Raw genomic sequence first — 20,912 nt, 5'->3', positions numbered from 1 at the left:
CGTTCTAGAGGAATTGGGCTGCTACTGATCTAGTTAGTGGAGGCCAGAAATGCTACTAGACATCCTACAACGCACAGGACCGCCTCCCCACATCAAAGAATTATCTGGCTCCAAATGTCAGTTGTGCTGAGGAAACCTTGCCCTAGACCTACACATGTCCTTTAATATCATTTAGTTCTTATCATTGTAGGTTCCATTGTGGCTTAATCTACTGTTTACATACACAGGCATCTCTTAAGAATGAGTAAACACTATTTACAGGCATTTTTAAAATAGACTCTGTTTTAAACTCCAGTTAAGAGATGGAGATGCTTGGATGTGAAATTTAAGCTGGAAACAGCAGAACTATAAACCCTATTTTTGGTATCCTTGGTGAAAGAAGGAGGCTGCGAAATGTTGAGGGTACAGTTTATTCCTGTTGGAGTAGTAGACATAAAACTGTTTAGTGCTTACCCAGTAGAGAGCTCAGTAATAACTGCTCCCTGCAGTTGGCTTCATGACAGGTCCCTGTTCATCCCTAAGGTCAGATGCTAGGCGGTGTGTACCCTGCCACCATCACCTGCCATCTTGGATGGATGCAGGTTTTGAGAAGCAGGTTTTACTGTATTAACTTATATTGTATGACATGTATGGCCATAATGAAGTTATTTGGGTTTTGTTTTTACCTTGTTTCACTGGCATTAAAACAGAGAGAAAGAATGAGTGTGACAGAAAAAGCATGAGATTTTATTTTCATATCTCTAGAATGTTCTTATAATCTAGTCTTCACTAGTATTACTTAAGATTAGCTCCACTTGGGCCAAATTGACTCCCAATATTATCACTAATAATCATTATCATTTTGTTAGTGGATAAATAAATGATATGGGAATTAGGAAAGTATTTTACACAGTCTACTTATTTATTGAGTTTCTAAGCAAGATACATATATATATATGGGTACATATATATATTATATCTTAAGCAAATTTATACCATTTATATCCTATCTCATTTCATAAAAGTTGTGAATTATTTTATATAACACACTATAATAAAGCTTGAAAAATAAAGATATCAAGAAGGAAAATAAGGTTTAAATAATAATCTGAGCAATTAATAGGTAGAAATGCATGCATTGGAGTCTTGCATGTTTATAACACATGGGTCCCAAATTCCACTCTGAGCTTCATGAAAACTAGTCAAAGAGGGAAACAAGAGATAAAAAACACATACACTTAATAAAATTTAAGGGGTTTTTTTAAAGAAATAAGAAAGAAATATCTCCCATGGATCCTAACTTTTAAAAAGCTAAGAAAAGATTATATCTTAAAGTCAGAGCTAATAGAATGAAGATGTGAGAAAGGATTTAAGAAAATTCTAAGTGTTTATAGGATCACTATAATTTAAAAATCATCTCTTTATGAATACTTGCCTTAATAGACAATAATCCCATCTCTTCATGGCAGAAAGGACTGAAATTTTCTTCAAAAAATATTTGGGTTTGTCTGACACACACACAAATTCAAAACTAACCCCCTAAGAGATTAGATAAGCTAACACAAGTTTTATTTTTCTTTATTTATGAGAACTACTTAATTTTTTTCCATGGTATCCTTAATATCTGGTAAAACGTATTTTCAAATCAGGAATGTTCAGAGAATACTGACCCTTTTAAAAGAGTTATTTGCAATGACTTTTCATCCTGGAAAAAAAAAAATTGTGCCTAGTCCAATAAGGAAAGGCATATAAACGTTATTAGAATAAAGCTAATTTAGAAATTATCAATATTGATAGGTTTATGGTGCATAAATGTGAAGAAGTACTTTACCACAGCAGACTGAATTGTCTGCCGAATTTTTAAAGCTCAAAACAAAATAAAGCAAAACAATAAACTAAATGTGATGGTAAAGCACCAAGTGCCTTGCTGTCATTCTTTCATCATTGCACGTATCTCTGGTTGCGTGAATTTTATTTTTAAATGTGTCCTCATAGATGGCAGGACCAAAGTCCTATTAAGTACTCTGTCCTGTTGCAGCAAGAAGTATTTACTTTGGGAGGGAGAGAAGGCACTGATGCTCATCCAGGATAGACCTACACGGGTAGAACTTGGTGCACAAAGACATTTATACATAGATGCCTCCTTGCCAAGTGCTACGTTTGACCTAGTCTGACATGCAGTAGCCCCAGAAGAGAAAGGAGAGAGAGATGACGGAGGGACTGAAAAATTCTCCAAACTTGTCAGAATGCCAGGGTTCTTGCCCCTACATCTGGGTGTGCTCTGTATTTGTTGAAAAGCAAATGTTCTGCCTGACCGAAGTTGTCCTTTCCTAGTTGTCATGATAAGTAATAATTCCTACTGACATCTTAGGAACTAGGACTAAATAAAACTCTTTACCTGATGGATGGTTCCAATGAGGGAGTCCAGAATGTGTAATAATTGCGGTAATCATGTGAGACGTAGCCATCATTTATCTTTGGTTTCCCTTTCTTTTTCTTCCACCTTGCCCATGCCATCAGCCATCCTGTCAGACCGCATCTGTCATGATGTTCTATTTGCTAATGTCTTGGTGCTAATTTGCTAATTGGCTTTATAACAGTGGCTGAGTTACTCTAGGACCGGCGAATTGAGGAGTTACTCCTTTTCATGTGATGTTGCCTGGCATGAAGGGGTGATAACATGAGTCAGCTTTCCTGGATCAGACATGATATAGCATATTTGCACCCACATCTAGCTCCCCTTCTTTCAAACATTGTTCCTGATTTAAGCTTGCAAAAGTCACTCTTTCCCATTCCATAAGGTACCAACCATGAACTTGGAAGTTGCTAGAATACCAAGTTTAACTTTTACTCTTGAAGGAAAATACACACAAAATCCTGCATGTGGAAGTGAAATTGGATGCCATTTTCCAGAAGGGGATTTTCCATTTGACCTCCTCGCTTTCTCGCTTGCCTTCATCACCGTTCACTGCCACATCGAATGGTGGATGATGAGTCTATAGACATGGAACCGGTGATTTTCATGTAATCAGATAAGAAATGACGTTGGAATTCGGAGCTAACTCTATTTATATATTTATTTAGGAAGAGAAGAAAATAAACTTCCTCAATTGAATTTGATTAAACATATCGTCAAGTGCAAAGTTTGGAGAGGTGGTCTCTAGAAGTTAAGGGCTACATTACTCATGGAAAATGAAAGAGAATAATTTTTTAATTTGTTCATGGGAAATGACTACCTACAAATGGATCTATATCTACCTTTTCTTTCTTCCTCTGAAACTAGTATATGTGATTTAACTTTCACTCTTAAAGGAAAATATATCTAAATCCTGCAAGGGGAGGACTTCAGAAGTGAAGATCCTCCATATGCTGTTTTGCCTTTTGCATGACATTAATACATGAATTAATAACCCTTCTTTCTGATAGAAATCTTTAATTTCTTGCCCTCCTCATTCCATGATCCTCCATTTTATTTATTTTATTTTTAAAGATTTTTTTTGATGTGGACCATTTTTAAAGTCTTTATTGAATTTGTTACAGTATTGCTTCTGTTTTGTGTTTTGGTGTTTTGGCCACAAGACATGTGGGATCTTAGCTCCCCGACCAGGGATCGAACCCTCACCCACTGCATTGGAAGGTGAAGTCTTAACTACTGGATCACCAGGGAATTCCCATGATCCTCCATTTTTAAAAAGGGTCTTTCCTATCTCATAAACAACAGGAGCATTTCTCCTTTTAAAAGAAGAATCTACCCACACTTAACCTCCTTGTTCTCATCATGACTGTCTAAATGCTCAATTGTCATAATTTGTTCTCAATCGTGCTTAACTTCTCCATAGCTTTTGAAACTGTTCACCATGGATGACTCCTTGAAACCAATTCCTTTCTTGATTTCCATGATACTTTTACTTACTCATTTGTTTAAAATGTGTATTGGACACCTGTAACATGCATATCATTGTATTCATTGTTGGGGGTAAATAACTGAACAAGGGAAACCAGCCCCCTATTCTCATGAAGCGTAGTGTTCAGCAGGAAAAGCCATGAGGAAGTAAGAAAGTAGTTTCATAATTATTTGGTTAAATTTTTTAAATATCAGGAAGAAAAAGTACAGGGTTTTATAAGAACAAATCATAGGTAACCTGAGTTGAGTTTGTGGGATCAACAAGGTTTTTTTAGGGGGGACGCATACGTGAATGATCCTTGAACTTACATTTTGAGAATAAGCCAAAATTAATGAGTTAAACAGTAAGGAGCTGCAATACAAGTGGAGATGGAAGGTGAGGAAGAGTATACAGTCTACTGTAGGATCCCCTTCCTTTATTTATATCTTTGACTTCAGTTTTCTCTCTAAGTACTAATGACACACCAGTGTACATTTCTGGCTAAGAACCTTCTTCTGAAAACCTAATAGCTCCTCCAAAAAGTCTTATACAAGCTGCAAATTGAACACATCCAATCTGAGCTCATGTTTCCAAAACCTGCTTCTCCTCCTGTATCCTGGAAGGGTTGTGTTCTCACCCCCTGAAATCAGTTGGTAGGAGCCCAAGTCAGAGCTCAAGGATTCAACCTAGATTCTTCTTTCTCTATCGCCTGCAAAATCCAACGAATCACTTTTCTTATGTCTGGTCTTCCTTTTTTTTTTTTTTTTTTTTTTTTTTTGCGGTAATGCAGGCCTCTCACTGTTGTGGCCTCTCCTGTTGCGGAGCACAGGCTCCGGACGCGCAGGCCTAGCGGCCATGGCTCACAGGCTTAGTTGCTCCGCGGCATGTGGGATCTTCCCAGACCGGGGCACGAACCCGTGTCTCCTGCATCGGCAGGCGGACTCTCAACCACTGCGCCACCAGGGAAGCCCTGTTCTTCCATATTTGTATCTATTTTACTTTTCCTGGTTCAGGTACTTAATCGCATTTGTGAACTCACTGTGAACTACTCACTCCCTCACCTTTCTTTACACTGTTGTGAGATTTACCTTTTGACATGAAAATCTAATTACTTTCTTCTTGCTTATAATTCTTTTCTTGACTGGCCAAAGCGTAGAAGAAATATTCTAGACACCTTTGCATAAAAGGGCCTTTCCCGATATGGTCCCTATCTAACTTCTTAAATTCATATCCTGCCATTCCACCCACCTTTTCCATTGTGTTCTAGTAGCACTGGACTGCAGGTAATTTTCAAATACACATACCTCCTCTGTAATGCCCTCTCCCAGGTTGGTGGCCTCACTCTTTTTTCTGGTGTCAACTCTGGTGTTGTATCTTTGACAAAATCTTCTCTAATTTTCCCAGGTGGACTGAAATGTACCTTCTCTTCTGGTCCCTCTGCACTTTGTTCAAATAAGTAATGTGGGCTGGTCTCCTTCCTAGACGGAGACACCCTCAAGCCAAGCATGTTGTCTTTTGCTTTTCATCTACTTCACATCTAACCCAGACCTGGGCTCTTTCCATTTCTCTTTGTAGACACACAGGACTTTCCTCTCCCTCCCTCTCTCTCTCTGTCTCTCTCTTTCCATCTCCATCCCTATTATCTTTCTAATCTCAGCCCACATCCCCTTTCAACTACCACTCTCTCACCTTCTTTTTGTAGATTAAAAGGCCTTTCCCAGGACTTCCCTGGTGGTCCAGTGGGTAAGACTCCATGCTCCCAACGCAGGGGACCCGGGTTCGATCCCTGGTTGGGGAACTAGATCGCGTACGCATGCCACAGCTAAGACCTGGTGCAGCCGAAATAAGTAAATATTTTAAATAAATTAATAAAGGTCTTTCCTCTTTCCCTCCAGTTCCTTTTATTCTCCTCTCGCCTCAGTCTACTGCAGTCTCATGTCTACCTCTGTCACTCCACTGAAGCTATTCTTATCCAGTCCATCAGTGCCATCCTAGTTATTAAATTCACTGTGCACTTTAAAAAAAATTTATTTATTTTTATTGGAGTATAATCGCTTTACAATGTTGTGTTAGTTTCTGCTGTACAACGAAGTGGATCAGCTGTATGTACACCAATATCCCCTCCGTCTTGGACCTCCCTCCCCTCCCCCATCCCCCCCATCTAGGTCGTCATAGAGCACCGAGCTGAGCTCCCTGTGCTATACAGCAGGTTCCCACTAGCTAGCTCTTTTATGCACAGTAGTGTATGTGTGTCATTCCTAATCTCCCAATTTGTCTCACCCTCCTCTTCCTCCTTTGACCCCCTGTCCACTTGACACTGTTGCCCATACCTTTCTTCTTCAAAAGGTTTCCTTGCTTCGTTTCCAGTGAAACTCACAGTCAAGTTTTCCTCTTGGAACTTTTGCCTGCTCCTCTAAATCCCTTCTGCAGATGTCTCCTCCTTGGCCATTTGTTAAATGGTGATGTTTTTCAAGGTTCCGTCTTTGTCCCCTTCTTTTCTGCCTCTATATATACTTGCTGGGCACTCACATAGCTTCCCATGATTTTCGTTTCCTCTATTTGCTCCTGCTCCTTTGTTCACTTCGTTGTGATAAGCTAGCGTTGTTGAAGTCATTTATTGGCTTTTCACTAGTAAAGGAAGGAATCCAGAGTCCTTGGGATCTAAGGCATATGTTATGAGGGAAAAATCCTCCCAAAGGCTTCATTTGTTTACCAGATCTCTCTCCTGAGCTTCAACTTCTGCTTTCTGGCCATGGTCATTCTGACATCCCTTAGGTATCTCAAACCGAATGCGTCTGATTCTGAATTTTATATCTTCTCCCACCATATGCATTTCCTCATCTGTGTCCCCTGTCTGTCACTCCTTCCTCCCTCCCATCCCTTCCCATCTTGTCAATCACACGATCCTAGGTATCTTTGAACGTGTCCACTTCTCTTCATTCATTCACCATCACCCGAAGTCAGGGCACTGCCTCCTCATCTCCAGTATCTGACAGCCTTCAAGCCTCTCTGTATTACCTCCCATCTTACTCTCTCCAATTTATTTGTTACTTTCTGCAACTGGAGTGATATTTCTAAACTGAACCCATTATCTCTTTCTTGTTTAAATCCTCTTAGTGTTTTCTGTGGCTCTGTGGAAAAGTTCAAACTCTGTAAAACGGTTTATGAGCTCCTTCACTATGGCTGTTCACCACTTGTTTTTATTTTTATTTTTTTTATTTCTTATTTTTTTAACATCTTTATTTGAGTATAACTGTTTTACAATAGTGTGTTAGTTTCTCTTTTACAACAAAGTGAATCAGTTATACATATACATATGTTCCCATAACTCTTCCCTCTTTTGTCACCCTCCCTCCCACCCTCCCTATCCCACCACCTCTAGGTGGTCACAACGCACATAGCTGATCTCCCTGTGCTACGCGGCTACTTCCCACTAGCTATCTATTTTACATTTGGTAGTGTATATATGTCCATGCCACTCTCTCACATCGTCACAGCTTACCCTTCCCCCTCCCCATATCCTCAAGTCCATGCTCTAGTAGGTCTGTCACCACTTGTTTTTAAAATTCATACTTTTCTTCTCTCACCATTGACACCCACATTTCAGAAATGGTAAATATATATCAGCTCCTTCTATGACCAGGATACTTTAAGGTCATCCAATATGTATTTTATTTGGTCTGAAATATTCTTCACCTTTTCTCCATCTAGCCCACCTCTTATCCCTCTGGCATCAACTCCTCTATTTACCCTGGTTTGCCAAAGGTGGGTTGGGTGTGCTCTAATTCATCTGTGCTCTAGTATCACCTTTTGCTTCACCTATTCTGCTGTTTATTCCCTTGTCACACTCCCACCAAACAGAAAGCAACATGAAAGAAGGAGTGACTTTTCTTTGTTTACTGTATCTCTAGTATTTTGGCGCTAGGGGGTGATCAATAAATATTTTTCAATTCATATTAAATACATATAGTTGGAGTTAATCGATAGTAATTGAAAAAAAACTGGTGGCTTCCAAATGCATATCTCCAGTTTGGGCTGACATTTTCAAGTGTCTGATGGGCATTTCCACCTGGATGGCCGTTAGGAAAATTAATTCATCAATTTCTGCCATTCACCTGCTCTTCCTCATCTGTTTTCTCTCTTCCTCAGATTAAATAAAACCACTGAGATCATTTATTGGTTTTGTTACCACTAAAAAGAATAAAATAAAATTCAAATTTTTTGGCATCTAAAGCATATTTTGTGGAAAATATCACTTGGGAAATTGTGCATTTCATTATTTTTACGAGCAACTTAAATCAGAGAATAATCATTATTGAGAGGGAAGTTTTAGTGTGAGATTGTTTATCCATACCTCTATTAACCACCCCATGATGTCATCAGAAATGTGTAGTTGTGAAAATCTTATCATTAGAAACACTAAGCCAAACATCATCAAGTAATGTACTTAGGTATATTTTCTCCACAAAAGCATATGATGCTTTCCAAAGTGAAATAGGATCTATTCTTGGAGTTCTTGTAGACTTTAATTATGTGTGTGGTTTTTGAATTCAGAATGATGGAGCTCAACTAAAATATTAAAATTTAGAGTAATAAAAAAATAGGTCCTCGGGTGTTTTTTCCCCAATGAAATAGATATAACTAAATTTAATTAGCCAAACACCTTGTTTTACATAAATAATATCAATCAGTAATTAATTATACCCAAACGTTGCAGTGTGACCATGCATTGTGCATGTCTGTCTTTCTTACCAGTTCCTTAAGGGCCAGGCTGTGTCTAAACCCTTCAAGTTTAGAGAGCAAAAAGTATTTCTTGTTATGCCTTAGGGTAACTAATTAGGAATTTAGATAGATTAAATTCAAATATTAAAGATAGGGAGCGCTTGGAAACATCAAATTCTTGTATAAACTAGGAAACTGTTCTGCAAAGTTTACCTAAATCTACACAGGTAGTTGGAGCAGAGTTGCGGCTAGAACATGTCCATTGTATGAACCCAAATTATATATGAAGGAGAACAGTGCTGTCCTTCTTTTGGAAGCTTACTAAGTAATTATTTCCTCACTGATGAAGAGGTAAAAGAAGACGGTCAGTTATCTGGTTTGTCTTTGGGACTAATATCAAAAACTATTTGGGAAATGTAGCTATTTTATATGTTCAATGTTTATCTTTTACCTGATATGTACACTCACTCATTCTATATTTATATTTCATAATTAATGAACATTGTTTGCCACACTTGCAGTGTAAATGAATCTGAACCTTCTTTTGAAGCAACCAGAAGGTATTATTTCCATTTTAATCTGTGTTTAATAAGAGTAACTTCCTTCCTCAGACTTTACCTGATAACTCCATCTCTTACTCCTAGTCATTTTATTCATTCTGATAATGTACAAAGCCATTTATTAAAACGCGCTAGCAATATTTCCAGTAGCAGTAGTTCCCAACATTTGGAGGCTGCTAAAAGAATTAATTTGCCAAACAAAATGGCCTATTGTGTCAACTGTTATCTTCTCCATGAGTCACATGGGTCTCAACTTTGGCTGAAACTCAAATGTTCTTAGCGAATTGGGATTTCATAAAATTAAATTGTGTAAGAATTAATATGTATATTGTTTATGAGTTAAACTGTGATGGGATCTGCTTCTAAGCTGGAGCCGGAGAGCCAAGTGCTTCATCCATTAAAAACAAAAAACAAAAACCAAAAAAAATCCCTTAAATGACCCGGGGCGGGGAGGGGGAAATAGACATGCCAGAGGTTGGGAACCACTGTTTTACCACACAGATGGTTTTCTAAGAGACTGCTAGCATACTATATATTATCATGCCTTATAAACTCCTAAGACATAATGTTTCAGGATGATCACTGAGCATTTCTAACTACTTTTTTTCTTAACTTTATTCTCTTTTAACCTTAATTCCTTAATTAGTACTTATAGACCATAAACTAACTGTGGAAATGCGAATTTTAAGCTGACCCCTTCCCTCCCCCAATCTCATCATCTTCTGTATTTTCAGCTCACATGCATTTTCCTAATTATTGCAAATTAAAATCTGATGTATAGACATCTGGTAGAATTTGCAAGCCAAAAAAATGGGGGACAGGGAGGAGGCTATCATTTTTTAAAAATAAACTATTTCAATATGTATTGAAATATGTGGTTTTTAAATGTGTAGTTTCATTATTGAAATGGACTCCTCGAGATCACTCTTTGTTTTGAAATATTTATATTATCTATTAATATTATCTATTACTTTAAAATACGTTCACGCAATTAAGCCACAAACGCATACTATAATTACAGTATTAATTCACATCTTTTTAAAGATATTCACATAAAATTCAGAGTTATGTAAAATGCTTTTAATATAAAGTAAAATATCCATGGCTATTAGAGAGTTAATTGCTATTTATCTTTAAATTATTTTTTCAATTATAGTCATTTTAAAAAATAACATTTTAATTAATAGTTCATACCGTAAAATACTTCTTTAGCATACTAAAATAAAATTTGCACCTTGTGTGCTGTTTTAATTAAGTTCTCATCCCTTTAATTTAGTGGAATATTTAACCATTAATTAATAAGGTTGATGGTTGTTAAAGTGTTCTCTTTTAGAAGTTCCCCATTTCTGTCTTTGAGATATTTTATCAACTTTCATTTTTCTTTGTTATACTAAAATACAGATTCAGCACAGCACCCTTGCTGTGTTTTGTTTTTCTTTTCCATTTTCCAGTAGGAACAGGTATTCTGTGGCTTACGCAGCTCAAAAGCCTTGGCTGTTAAATGCTACAGTGGAAGAAAATATTACCTTTGGAAGTCCTTTCAACAAACAGAGGTAATTTTGAATGTATAAAATTTAGAACTCAAATGAGCAACTATTTCTAATCCCTATCTTTGGTTCACGGTTTCTGGAGTCTTTTTGTTTTAAATTTTTATGGGATTATAGTTGTTTTACAATGTTGTGTTAGTTTCAGGTGTACAGCAAAGTGAACCAGTTACACATATACATATATCCACTCTTTTTTAGATTATTTTCCCACATAGGCCATTACAGAGTATTGAGTAGAGTTCCCTGTGCTATAGAGCAGGTTCCTTATTAGTTATCTATTTTACATATAGTAGAGTGTATATGTCAGTCCCAGTCTCCCAGTTTATCGCCCCACCCTTATCCCCTGGTTCTGGAGTCTTTGTATCGGGACTTCCTTTCTTCTCTGTTTTCCCTACGTCCGTCCTCATCACCTGGTCTATTAAGTCAACTCTTGTAAGAGAAGCCTCGTTGGAAGTTTCAGCCCATCCTATACAATTATTGAGAAGAATTTGTACACCAAAAATAAACAGCTGAAACCAAAGTGTGTGTGTATGTGTGGGGAGGGGGTGGGCGTAGTGCTGAGGTTGTTGGTAAACAGAAGAAAAGTCTCAGTAAGGAGCAGAAGAATAAGGGTTAACCTTCTTAACCAGACCCCTCAGATCCCATACCCTTTTCTTCTGTTAAGGACAGAAGAAAAGGGCACGGGATCTGAGGGGTCTGGCTACTCAGAGAAGCCAGAATACATCCTCTCTCAATCATCTTTTAAACACCCGCTGGAGTGTACAAAGGCAAGACCCTTTCCTTAAGCCACCTGCATGAGGGGTAGGGAGTGTCCTAAGACCCTGAGCTGGGTTCTGAAAGTTAAGGAAAATGAGGTCTGTGGAGAGGCATGAGGAAGGGGGAAGGGAGAGGAAAGTGTGGGAGGAAAAACTCAAATTACATGGGATTGTTTGGGGCCTGGGAACAAACCAGACAGAAAGGGATCTGTGTGTATTGATGGCAGCCAACTAGATTGTAAAGGAAGCCTGAGATGAGACAGTCAAGTGCCTTGAAAGCCAGCCGGATATAAATATGTCATTCTCGGGAGGCACAGCAAGTGTTAGAAAGGGGACTAACAAAGTGAATGTGATCTGGCAGTGTCAGTAGAGATTTCTGTGGGATGAATCTGTATTAGGAGCAAAAAGACATTTAGATCCAGGCATACTGTGTTTGTTGCCTGCACTTGGCAGTGACTGTAGAAATGGAAGAAGAGATGGTTGACAGAAAAGCATTCTAGAATAAGGATGGACAAAATAAGAGCAGGGGGAAGAAAAGGGAAGAATCAAGAATGACTTGAATATTTTAAGACCAGGTGATTGAGAAAATGAAACCATTGAGATTTTCCCTAGCGCTCCCAGTCCCCATGCTTCCCTGTATTTCCAGTACACCCAATTTCCAGATCCAGCCTGAGGTCAACTTGAGTACATCAGTCCTCATCATCTTCCGTTTTCTCCTCCCTTCAGCATCATGGTTGTGGACACAGATTCCCCACCTGTAACCCATGCTTTAGCCCCAGTGAGCCTCCTCTTATCCCTCACGTGCACCGTGAACTTGTCCACCTTCCTGCAGTTCCTTAAGCCTCCCTTCCCTCATTTTCATTCCTGGCAAGTTACAGCTCATCTTTCTGGATACACCTTACAGCTCGCCCCCTCTCAAAAGACGTCACTAATTTCTCAGAGCAGTTGGTCATTTCTTCCTGTGTATTCTAGGAGCACTTTATACCTACCCATCTATAATATGCAGTACCTAACAAGGTACATTTTTATTATATGTTTCCATGTCAACATTCTGCTCCATTTAATAGTTTTTTTAAAAAAATTTTAACCACTTTTTTCACTGAAGTATAATTTACAATGTTGTGTTAGTTTCAGGTGTACAGCAAAGTGACTTAGTTGTACTTATTTATATCTATTTTTTAGATACTTTTCCATTATAGGTTATTACAAGACATTGAATATAGTTCCCTCTGCTATACAGTAGATCCTTGTTAATAGTTTTATAAAAGTGGGAACAAATATCTATTTATCTTTGTATCTACAAGCCTAGTGTAGGGGCTAGTATGTACTAAATTGTTCAATAAGCGTTTTATTTCGGCTTCTAAGACATTGGACCTGGGACTTAGTTTATGGGCAGTATATTAATAGTGGTCTAAAAACTCAAAATACTTTCTCCCAAAGGTACAAAGCTGTCACAGATGCCTGTTCTCTTCAGCCGGATATTGACTTACTACCATTCGGAGACCAAACTGAAATTGGAGAGAGGGTGAGCTATGTGTAGTTTAATTAAACAATGAACACAAATCTAGAAAAGTCTTCTGGTTGTCTTTAACTTTTCATGGAGCATGAGAAAATCTGAGAGCCCTGGAATTATGTGTTTTCCTAGTGACGAGTTCTGGAAACAGGATCACAGGAGTTCTTGATGCCACGTCTCTTAGGTATTTGTTGACTAACCAGCATACACTTCATATTTTGCTAGCTGCTTGAGAGTTCTCAAGGGAAGGGAAGCAGTCCCTGACTTTGATCAAATGTATTTTTACTTACTTGGAGTTTACTTTAAATTGGTTTGGAAACTGAGATTGCTTCCGACAACTTCTTCCACTCTTGTCAACATCCATTTATTCCTGTTAAAGGGTTCTTTTTTTTCTTTGTGTAAACAGGTTTTACATTGGCATCATACTGTTCTATGACTAGCTGAAAAATATTTATACCTGTATGTAATCATTTATAACAATGTTGGCTAAAATTTTTGACTCTTAGAGGTGGCAAGTACTGGGCAAAAGGCTTTATGTGCATTATTTACTTTTACAACGAATCTGTTATATGGGTGTTTTGTTATCAGTGTATTGCAGCCAAGAAGACCAAGGCTGAGAAATGTTAAGGAACTTGCCCAGTCAGAGTCATTGGTGCAGGTGGGATTGGTCCAACTCTGTAGTCTGCGTTATTCATGGCTGTTCTTTATTGCAACCTAGTCGAGTGCTTAAGATATGACCTGGACTTCTCTGAGTCTTCATTTCCACGTGGGGAATAATGCCTACACGTTGAAATTGCTCTGACGAATAATAGAAATAAGGAATGGAAAGCCATTCACACCAGCCTGGCGCATACTAAATGCTCAATAAATACTAGTTTTTCAAATTGTTTTTAATCAGTACTTGATTATAAAAGCATATTGCTGTGTGGTTCTGTTGAACAGAACTTGCAATATCGAATTTAAGAGGCATGTGTTCAGTATACTACAGACACAATTCATGAAACTAGAAACAATTTGGGGATGACGTGCATCTTCAGCACTCACCTTGGTTTATGGTTATTAATGCTTTGGTACAGCAGACTTCTCGGAGTGAAAAGAGGATTAATGTTACCAGTCAGGAATTACCTTAGTATAATTCAAGTGTTGACCACTAAACAGCTTGCACTTTATCTTACTAATGTTATCACAATTTAATTAATAAATTACCATTAATTTAAGATCCTTTTAGCGAAGTTTGTATTTTAAAGGGAATTTTTTAATCAACAGATCATCTACTAATATAAAAGGTGGATGTTTATGGATATTTCTGCTCTAGGGCATCAACTTGAGTGGGGGTCAGAGGCAAAGAATCTGTGTGGCCCGAGCTCTCTATCAAAATACCAACATTGTCTTCTTGGTAAGAATATGGCCTTTTTGTTTCTTTCTATTTCATTTTTCCCTCTGGACAAATGAGTCTTTAAAGAGACAAGTCAAGTAACTCAAGGAAAGACGGTTTAACTTGTGAAATTACAGAGAATTAAAGGGAGACAAATCCTCGGAGTACAAATCAAACCAATATCAAGATGAGAGTTGGGGGATCCAGTGGGACTGAGGTTCCCAAATGGTTACTTATATGAGTTTTTAAATCATGAGGATCATTAATGAAAGCGTATGAATGGTGCTGGATGAACTGGACAGGATCATAGGTCTTCTCATTTATATTTGCTAGCAAAAAAAGAGGGGCTGGAAAATATACTCTTGGTGGACATAGGGGTTAGTAAGTATGCACCTCGGGCTGTGGATAAGATATATCTGTGAAGCTCCCTGAAATTATTCTTAGAAATCTTGATACTAGCCTAGACATACTGAATCATAATCTATAAAGGCAGAGTTTAGAATCTGTATCTTAAAAAAGCTCCATAGATGATTGTCTTGTATTTATATCCTGGGTTGATAACTTGCTTCCACCTATGGATCCACAAATAAAATTCGAGGATTATGTTGATGATGAATTTACTCTAGTTTGGTTTCTCCAGAAGGATGTAGCCAAAATAACGTAGCTTACAAATAGACAGTGTATATTAGAGACCAGCAGCCTATGTAAATACATCCTTCCCCTGCTTTCTCCTTCTGTGCAGTTATCAATCATTTATAAATCCAGTTCTCCAACCTCCTTTAGAGTTTTTACTCCATCTAAAATCTAACATCTTCAGATTTAGTGGAGTTTTCCACTAAATTTGGATCCATTACTGGGGATGGGAGTAGAATTTGGACGTAGTGGTGGAAGTGCACTTCAGGTTAATGTCCCTAAGAATACCTGTCCCCCAAATGTTCCAGAAAACACCACCATAAAAGCTATACCAGTATCTAGCAGTAACCTATGTAATTATAATTCCTTTTCATAATGGGTGGACCTGCAACTAGAAATGACTTCTTGAACTTTGGGATCAAGTAATGATTGAACCACCTGAGGACCAAGTGACTTGGAAATCGGAAAGAGACAGAGGTTCTCTGAATGTAGTATTCTACTCCATTTCATTCCACTGTCTTCAATTTAATGACCCTTACTTCAGTTGTAGAGTCATGGGATTCAAAGAAGTCATAGTGCTAACACTGTGGGTTCCCAGCCATTCCTTATAGAATTTCCTTTCGTTTCATCTCTAACAGCTTCTTGATGACTCTCTCTGAAGACAGATTGCTTATCTTTGAGGCAGCCTTTCCTTGTTGGTCCGTGTATGGGTTGCTATAATAAATTGCCATAATTGGTGGTTGACACAATACAAATTTATTATCCTATAGTTCTGTAGGTTAGATATCTGACATGGGTCTCACACAGCTGAGATCAGAGTGTCTGCAGGGCTGTGTTCCCTTCTGGGGGCTACCAGGTAGAAGAGGCTTCCTAGCCTTTGCCAGCTTCTAGAGGCTTCCCACATTCCTTGGCTCACAGCTGCCTTCCTTCATCTTCAAAGCCAGCATCTCTGACCATTTTTACCACTCACTTCTCCCTCTCTTCACATCTGGGGAAGTTCTCTGGTTTCAAGGATTCATGTAATTAGTTTAGATCCATCAGGATAATCTTCCCATCTCAAGGTCTTTAATCTAAATCATATAGACATACCTTGGAGATAGTGCAGGTTTGGTTCCAGATCATCATAATAAAGCGAACATCGCAGTAAAGTGTGAGTCACGTGATTTTTTTTGGTTTCCCAGTGCATACAAAAGTTATGTTTACTGTAATCTCTTAAGTGTGCAATAGCATTATGTCTAAAAAAACAATGTACATACCTTAATTAAAAATACATCATTGATAAAACATGCTACCCATCATCTGAGCCTTCAGTAAGTGATAACCTTCTTGCAATAGTAACATCAAAGGTCCTTGATCATAGATCACTGTAATATAATAATAATGAAAAAGTTTGAACGTATTGTGAGAATTACCAAAATGTGACACAAAGACACGAGGTGAGCAGATGCTGTTAGAGAAATAGCACCGATAGACTTGCTAGACACAGGGTTGCCACAACTCTTCAATTTGTAAAAATACGCAACTCTGTGAAGCACAATAAAGTGAAGTGCAGTCAAACGAGGTGTGCGTGTATCTGCAAAGTCCCATTTGCTATTAAGGTAACATAGTCACAAGTTCTGGGAATTAGAACCTGGACGTTTTGGGGGACCATTGCTATGCCTGCTGCGGATAGCTTTCATTATTGGAAAGTTATTATGTGACTGAAATCTGTTTCTGTGTATTTTCCATTAATTGAGTCCCATTCTGCTTCTACAGCACCAAATATATTTCTTTTATATAGCCATGGTTCAATATTTTAATATTATTGTCATAACTTGCCTTAATTTACTTTTTTCTAGGCTAAGCAAGCTTAATATTTTTAATTCTTTGACAATAATATAATTTTTATAACTTTTTTTTACCTTTTCTTAATTCTGGCTGTAATAGTGTCTGTCAGGGTCCCTTTGAAAAAGCGTTTTCTAGATGCACTCTGATCAACTCAGATAATCTTAAAACGAATAGATCTTACGATCTAAATATTATAGTTTCTTCATTGTAGCCTAAAATTGAATAACGTTTTAGCAGCAACAGAATACTGTTGATGTGTTTCAACAATTTTCCCCAAATGAAAATATCTTACACTTCCATTGTTTAAAAATTCACAAAGCACTTTGAATCGCGGTATTATCTCATTTGATTCTTATGACTGTGCTGCTAGGGTAGATGGTGTCCTCATGTGAAGTGAGGAAACTTATACAGAGAAAGGTCAAGTGCCTTACTCAAGGACTAATGACTAGTGAGTGATACAGTCTGGGCTAGAACTCCATGTCTTTTGTGTACTGTTTTTCTGATCAGCCAAGATTCTCTGGTATTTTTTAAAAAGTATTACTCTCAGGGCTTCCCTGGTGGCGCAGTGGTTGAGAGTCCGCCTGCCGATGCAGGGGACGCGGGTTCGTGCCCCGGTCCGGGAGGATCCCACGTGCCGCAGAGCGGCTGGGCCTGTGAGCCGTGGCCGCTGGGCCTGCGCGTCCGGAGCCTGTGCTCCGCAACGGGAGAGGCCACAGCAGTGAGAGGCCCGCGTACCGCAAAAAAAAAAAAAAACAAAAAACAACAACAACAACAAAAAAGTATTAGTCTCAAGTTACTACCTGTGTTGTCTTTTTCTTTCCTTTCCCTCCCTCCCTCCCTCCCTCCCTCTCTCCTTCCTTCCATCCTTCTTCCTTTCCATCCATCAATGTTTAGTGAATGTCATCAGTGCCATTTTATGTGCTGGGTAAAGGAAACAAAGTTTTCTCCTTTGTTATTCCTCTCTTTAAGGATCTTACTTGTACAAATAATTAGTTAAGGTTTTACATTTTGCTCTGATCTCTAGTTAACCTTTATCAAATTAGCCTTTACATTGTATCAAAGCCATGTGAAACATCTTGATTATATATCAAACATATTAGTTATTTTTAAAGCTTTGTAGCATCTATAAATGTGCTGTATCAGTGAATATATTTTTAAGAGGTTATTTCCAAAAATGTGTCCATAAAGAGTATACTACTAAAACATATTCATTGAATACAGGAAAGACTATATTAGTGAGAACTGTATATATGTATATAAAAATAAATAATATATTACTGAAAAAGAAGAATTGACCATTCATTGATTTGGCCATTTGTCAAATTGTCTTGCACTCTTTAAAGAAAGTATCTCCCCAGAATGTTAATACACAAACTGAATCGTGAGAAATGATTAGCTATCCATCAAATCTAGATTATTATTAAGTTATATAAAAGGTTACATTTTACTGCAACACCAAGATGCCACATAATGAAGCCATGATGCCACATAATGAAGCCATATACATGATAGCAATCATTATTAAGGGATTTTTATGACCTAGTCATGGTTCTAAATACTTTATGTACATGAACTCACTTCATCCTCACAATAACCCTATTAGGTTTGACATTGTTATTATTAATGTTACCTTTGTTTACGCAATGATAGTGTTGAGGCTTTGGGGGATAATTTATCCAAGGTCACACAGATAGTATAGTGAAGCAAGGATATAAACCCAGGTGATCTAATTCCATAGCCTTTGTCCTTAACCACTGCACTCTTCCTCGTTAAGAGATTCCTGGAAGTCACTAAATTCTCACTGTGGTGCTTTAAAGGGTTTAGCACAGTGTTAATCACCACAGCTTTATTTATAAGAAAATAATAATAAAATAACGCTTTTAAAATAATTTACAGAGATTTTTACAACAGTATTTGATCTTTACAGCAAACCTGTGTGCTCTGTGACAGGTCTCTTTATTATCCCCATTTTACAGATGAGTGACTGAGTTTGAAAAATTGCCCAGTGTCAGAGATCTACTCTGTTAACTACTTTCAAATATGCAATAAAGTATTATTAACTATAGTCGTAGTGCTGTACATTCTATCCCGAGGACATGTTTATCTTACAACTGGAAGTTTGTACCTTTTGACCATTTACACCCATTTTCCCCAACCCCAGACCCCCACCTCTGGCAAACACCAATTTGTTTTCTGAATTTATAAGTTCACATTTTTGGGGGGGGGGGGATTCCACGGATAAGTGAGAGCATAGTGTCTGTTTTTCTCTGTTTGACTTATTTTACTTGGCATAATGCCATCACAAATGGCAGGATTTCCTACCTTTTTATGGATGAATAATATTTCACATTGTCTTTACCCATTCATCCATTGATGGACATTTAGGTTGTTTCCATATCTTGGCTATTGTACATAATGCTATAATGAACATGGAAGTTCTTAATGAACATTGAGATAATGATTTCATTTCCTTTAAATAAATACCCAGAAGTGGAATTGCTGGATCATATGGTAGTTCTATTTTTAAAATTTTGAGGAACCTTCATACATTTTTTCCATGGTGGCTGCACCAATTTACATTTCCAACAACAGTGCACAAGAGTTCCCTTTTCTCCACATTCTCACCAATTATTTCTTGTCTTTTTGATAATAGCCTATCTAACAGATGAGAGGTTATATCTCTCATAGTTTGATTTGTATTTCCCAGATGATTAATGATATTGAGCATCTTTTCATGTACTTGTTGGCCATTTGTATGTCTTCTTTGGAAAATATCTATTCAGATCCTCTGACCATTTTTAAATTGGATTGTTGGGGTCTTTTTGCTATTGAGTTGTATGAGTTCTATATATATTTTGGATATTAACCACTTATATATATGATTTACAGATATTTTATCCCATTTCATAAGTTGCCTTTTCATTTCGTTGATGGTTTTCTTTACTGTACAAAAACTTTTTAGTTTGACGTAGTCTCACTTGTTTATTTTTGCATTTGTTCCTTTTGTTTTTGGTGTCAGAATCTTAAAAAAGCATTGCCAAGACCAATGTCAGGGAGCTTATCCACTATGTTTTCTCCTAGGAGTTTTATGGTTTCAGATCTTACCTTCATGTCTTTGATTCATTTTGAGCTGATTTTTATGTGTGATGTAAGATAATAGTCCAGGTTCCTTTTTTTTACATGTGGCTGTCCAGTTTTCCCAGCACCATTTATCGAAGAGACTATCCTTCCCCCATTGTATATTCTTGGCCCCTTTGTTGTAAATTAATTGACCATATGTGCATGAGTTTATTTCTGGGCTCTCTGTGCTGTTCCATTGATCTATGTGTCTGTTTTTATGCCAATAAGATACTGTTTTGTTTATGATAGCTTTGTAATACAGTTTGAAATCAGGAAGTATGATACCTCCAGCTTTGTTATTCTTTCTCAGGATTGCTTTGGATATTAGGGGTCTTTTGTGGTTCTAAACAAAGTTTGGAACTGTTTGATTCATTTCTGTGAAAAATGTCATTGGAATTTTGATAGGGATTGCATGGAACCTCTAGATCATTTTCGGTAGTATGGACATTTTAACAATATTAATTTTTCCAATCCATGAGCACAAGATATCTTTCCATTTATTTGCATTTTCTTCAGTTTCTTTCATCAGTGTCTTAGAGTTTTCAGTGCACAGGTCTTTTACCTCCTTGGTTAAGTGTATTCCTTAGACATTTTATTCTTAAGTTTATTCCTTAGACGTTTTATTATTTTTGATGCAATTATAAATGGGGTTGTTTTCCTAATTTCTGACACTTTGTTATTAGTGTATAGAAATGCAACTGATTTTTGTATATTGATTTTGTATCCTGCAACTTTATTGACCTCGTTCATTAGTTCTGTTAGTTTTTTGGTGAAAACTTTAGGGTCTTCTATAGAAAAATGTCATCTGCAAATAGAGATGGTTTTACTTCTTCCTTTCCCATTTGGATGTCTTTTATTTCTTTTTCTTGACTAATTGCTCTGGCTAGGACTTCCAGTACTATGTTGAATAAAAGTAGTGAGAGTTGGCATTGTTCTTGATCTTAGAGGGACAGTTTTCAGCTTTTTACCATTACGTATGATGTTAGCTGTGGGCTTG

At 37.5% G+C, this 20,912-nt stretch overlaps 1 protein-coding gene across 11 annotated transcripts in view; it reads left to right on the top strand.

The window, feature by feature from the left end:
* Positions 1-20,912, top strand: part of ABCC9 (ATP binding cassette subfamily C member 9) — a 146,513-nt gene that overhangs the window by 62,435 nt on the left and 63,166 nt on the right. For 6 of the 11 annotated variants that reach the window (XR_010835777.1, XM_067008846.1, XM_059080564.2 and 3 more), the window contains 4 exons: positions 9,107-9,145; positions 10,597-10,698; positions 12,888-12,972; positions 14,276-14,356. Coding sequence is in view for 10 of the 11 variants with exons in the window: in XM_067008846.1 (XP_066864947.1) it covers positions 9,107-9,145; positions 10,597-10,698; positions 12,888-12,972; positions 14,276-14,356 (307 nt within the window). In the remaining variant the exon portion in view is untranslated. The remainder of the gene's footprint in view (positions 1-9,106; positions 9,146-10,596; positions 10,699-12,887; positions 12,973-14,275; positions 14,357-20,912) is intronic. The other 5 variants (XM_067008851.1, XM_067008847.1, XM_059080569.2 and 2 more) reach the window with 1 other exon arrangement.

Source organism: Kogia breviceps, chromosome 12 (assembly GCF_026419965.1).
Source record: "Kogia breviceps isolate mKogBre1 chromosome 12, mKogBre1 haplotype 1, whole genome shotgun sequence".
NCBI classification, from domain to species: domain Eukaryota; kingdom Metazoa; phylum Chordata; class Mammalia; order Artiodactyla; family Physeteridae; genus Kogia; species Kogia breviceps.
Note: the sequence above shows the minus strand (reverse complement) of the source record. Positions and strands in the feature narration are given on the sequence as shown.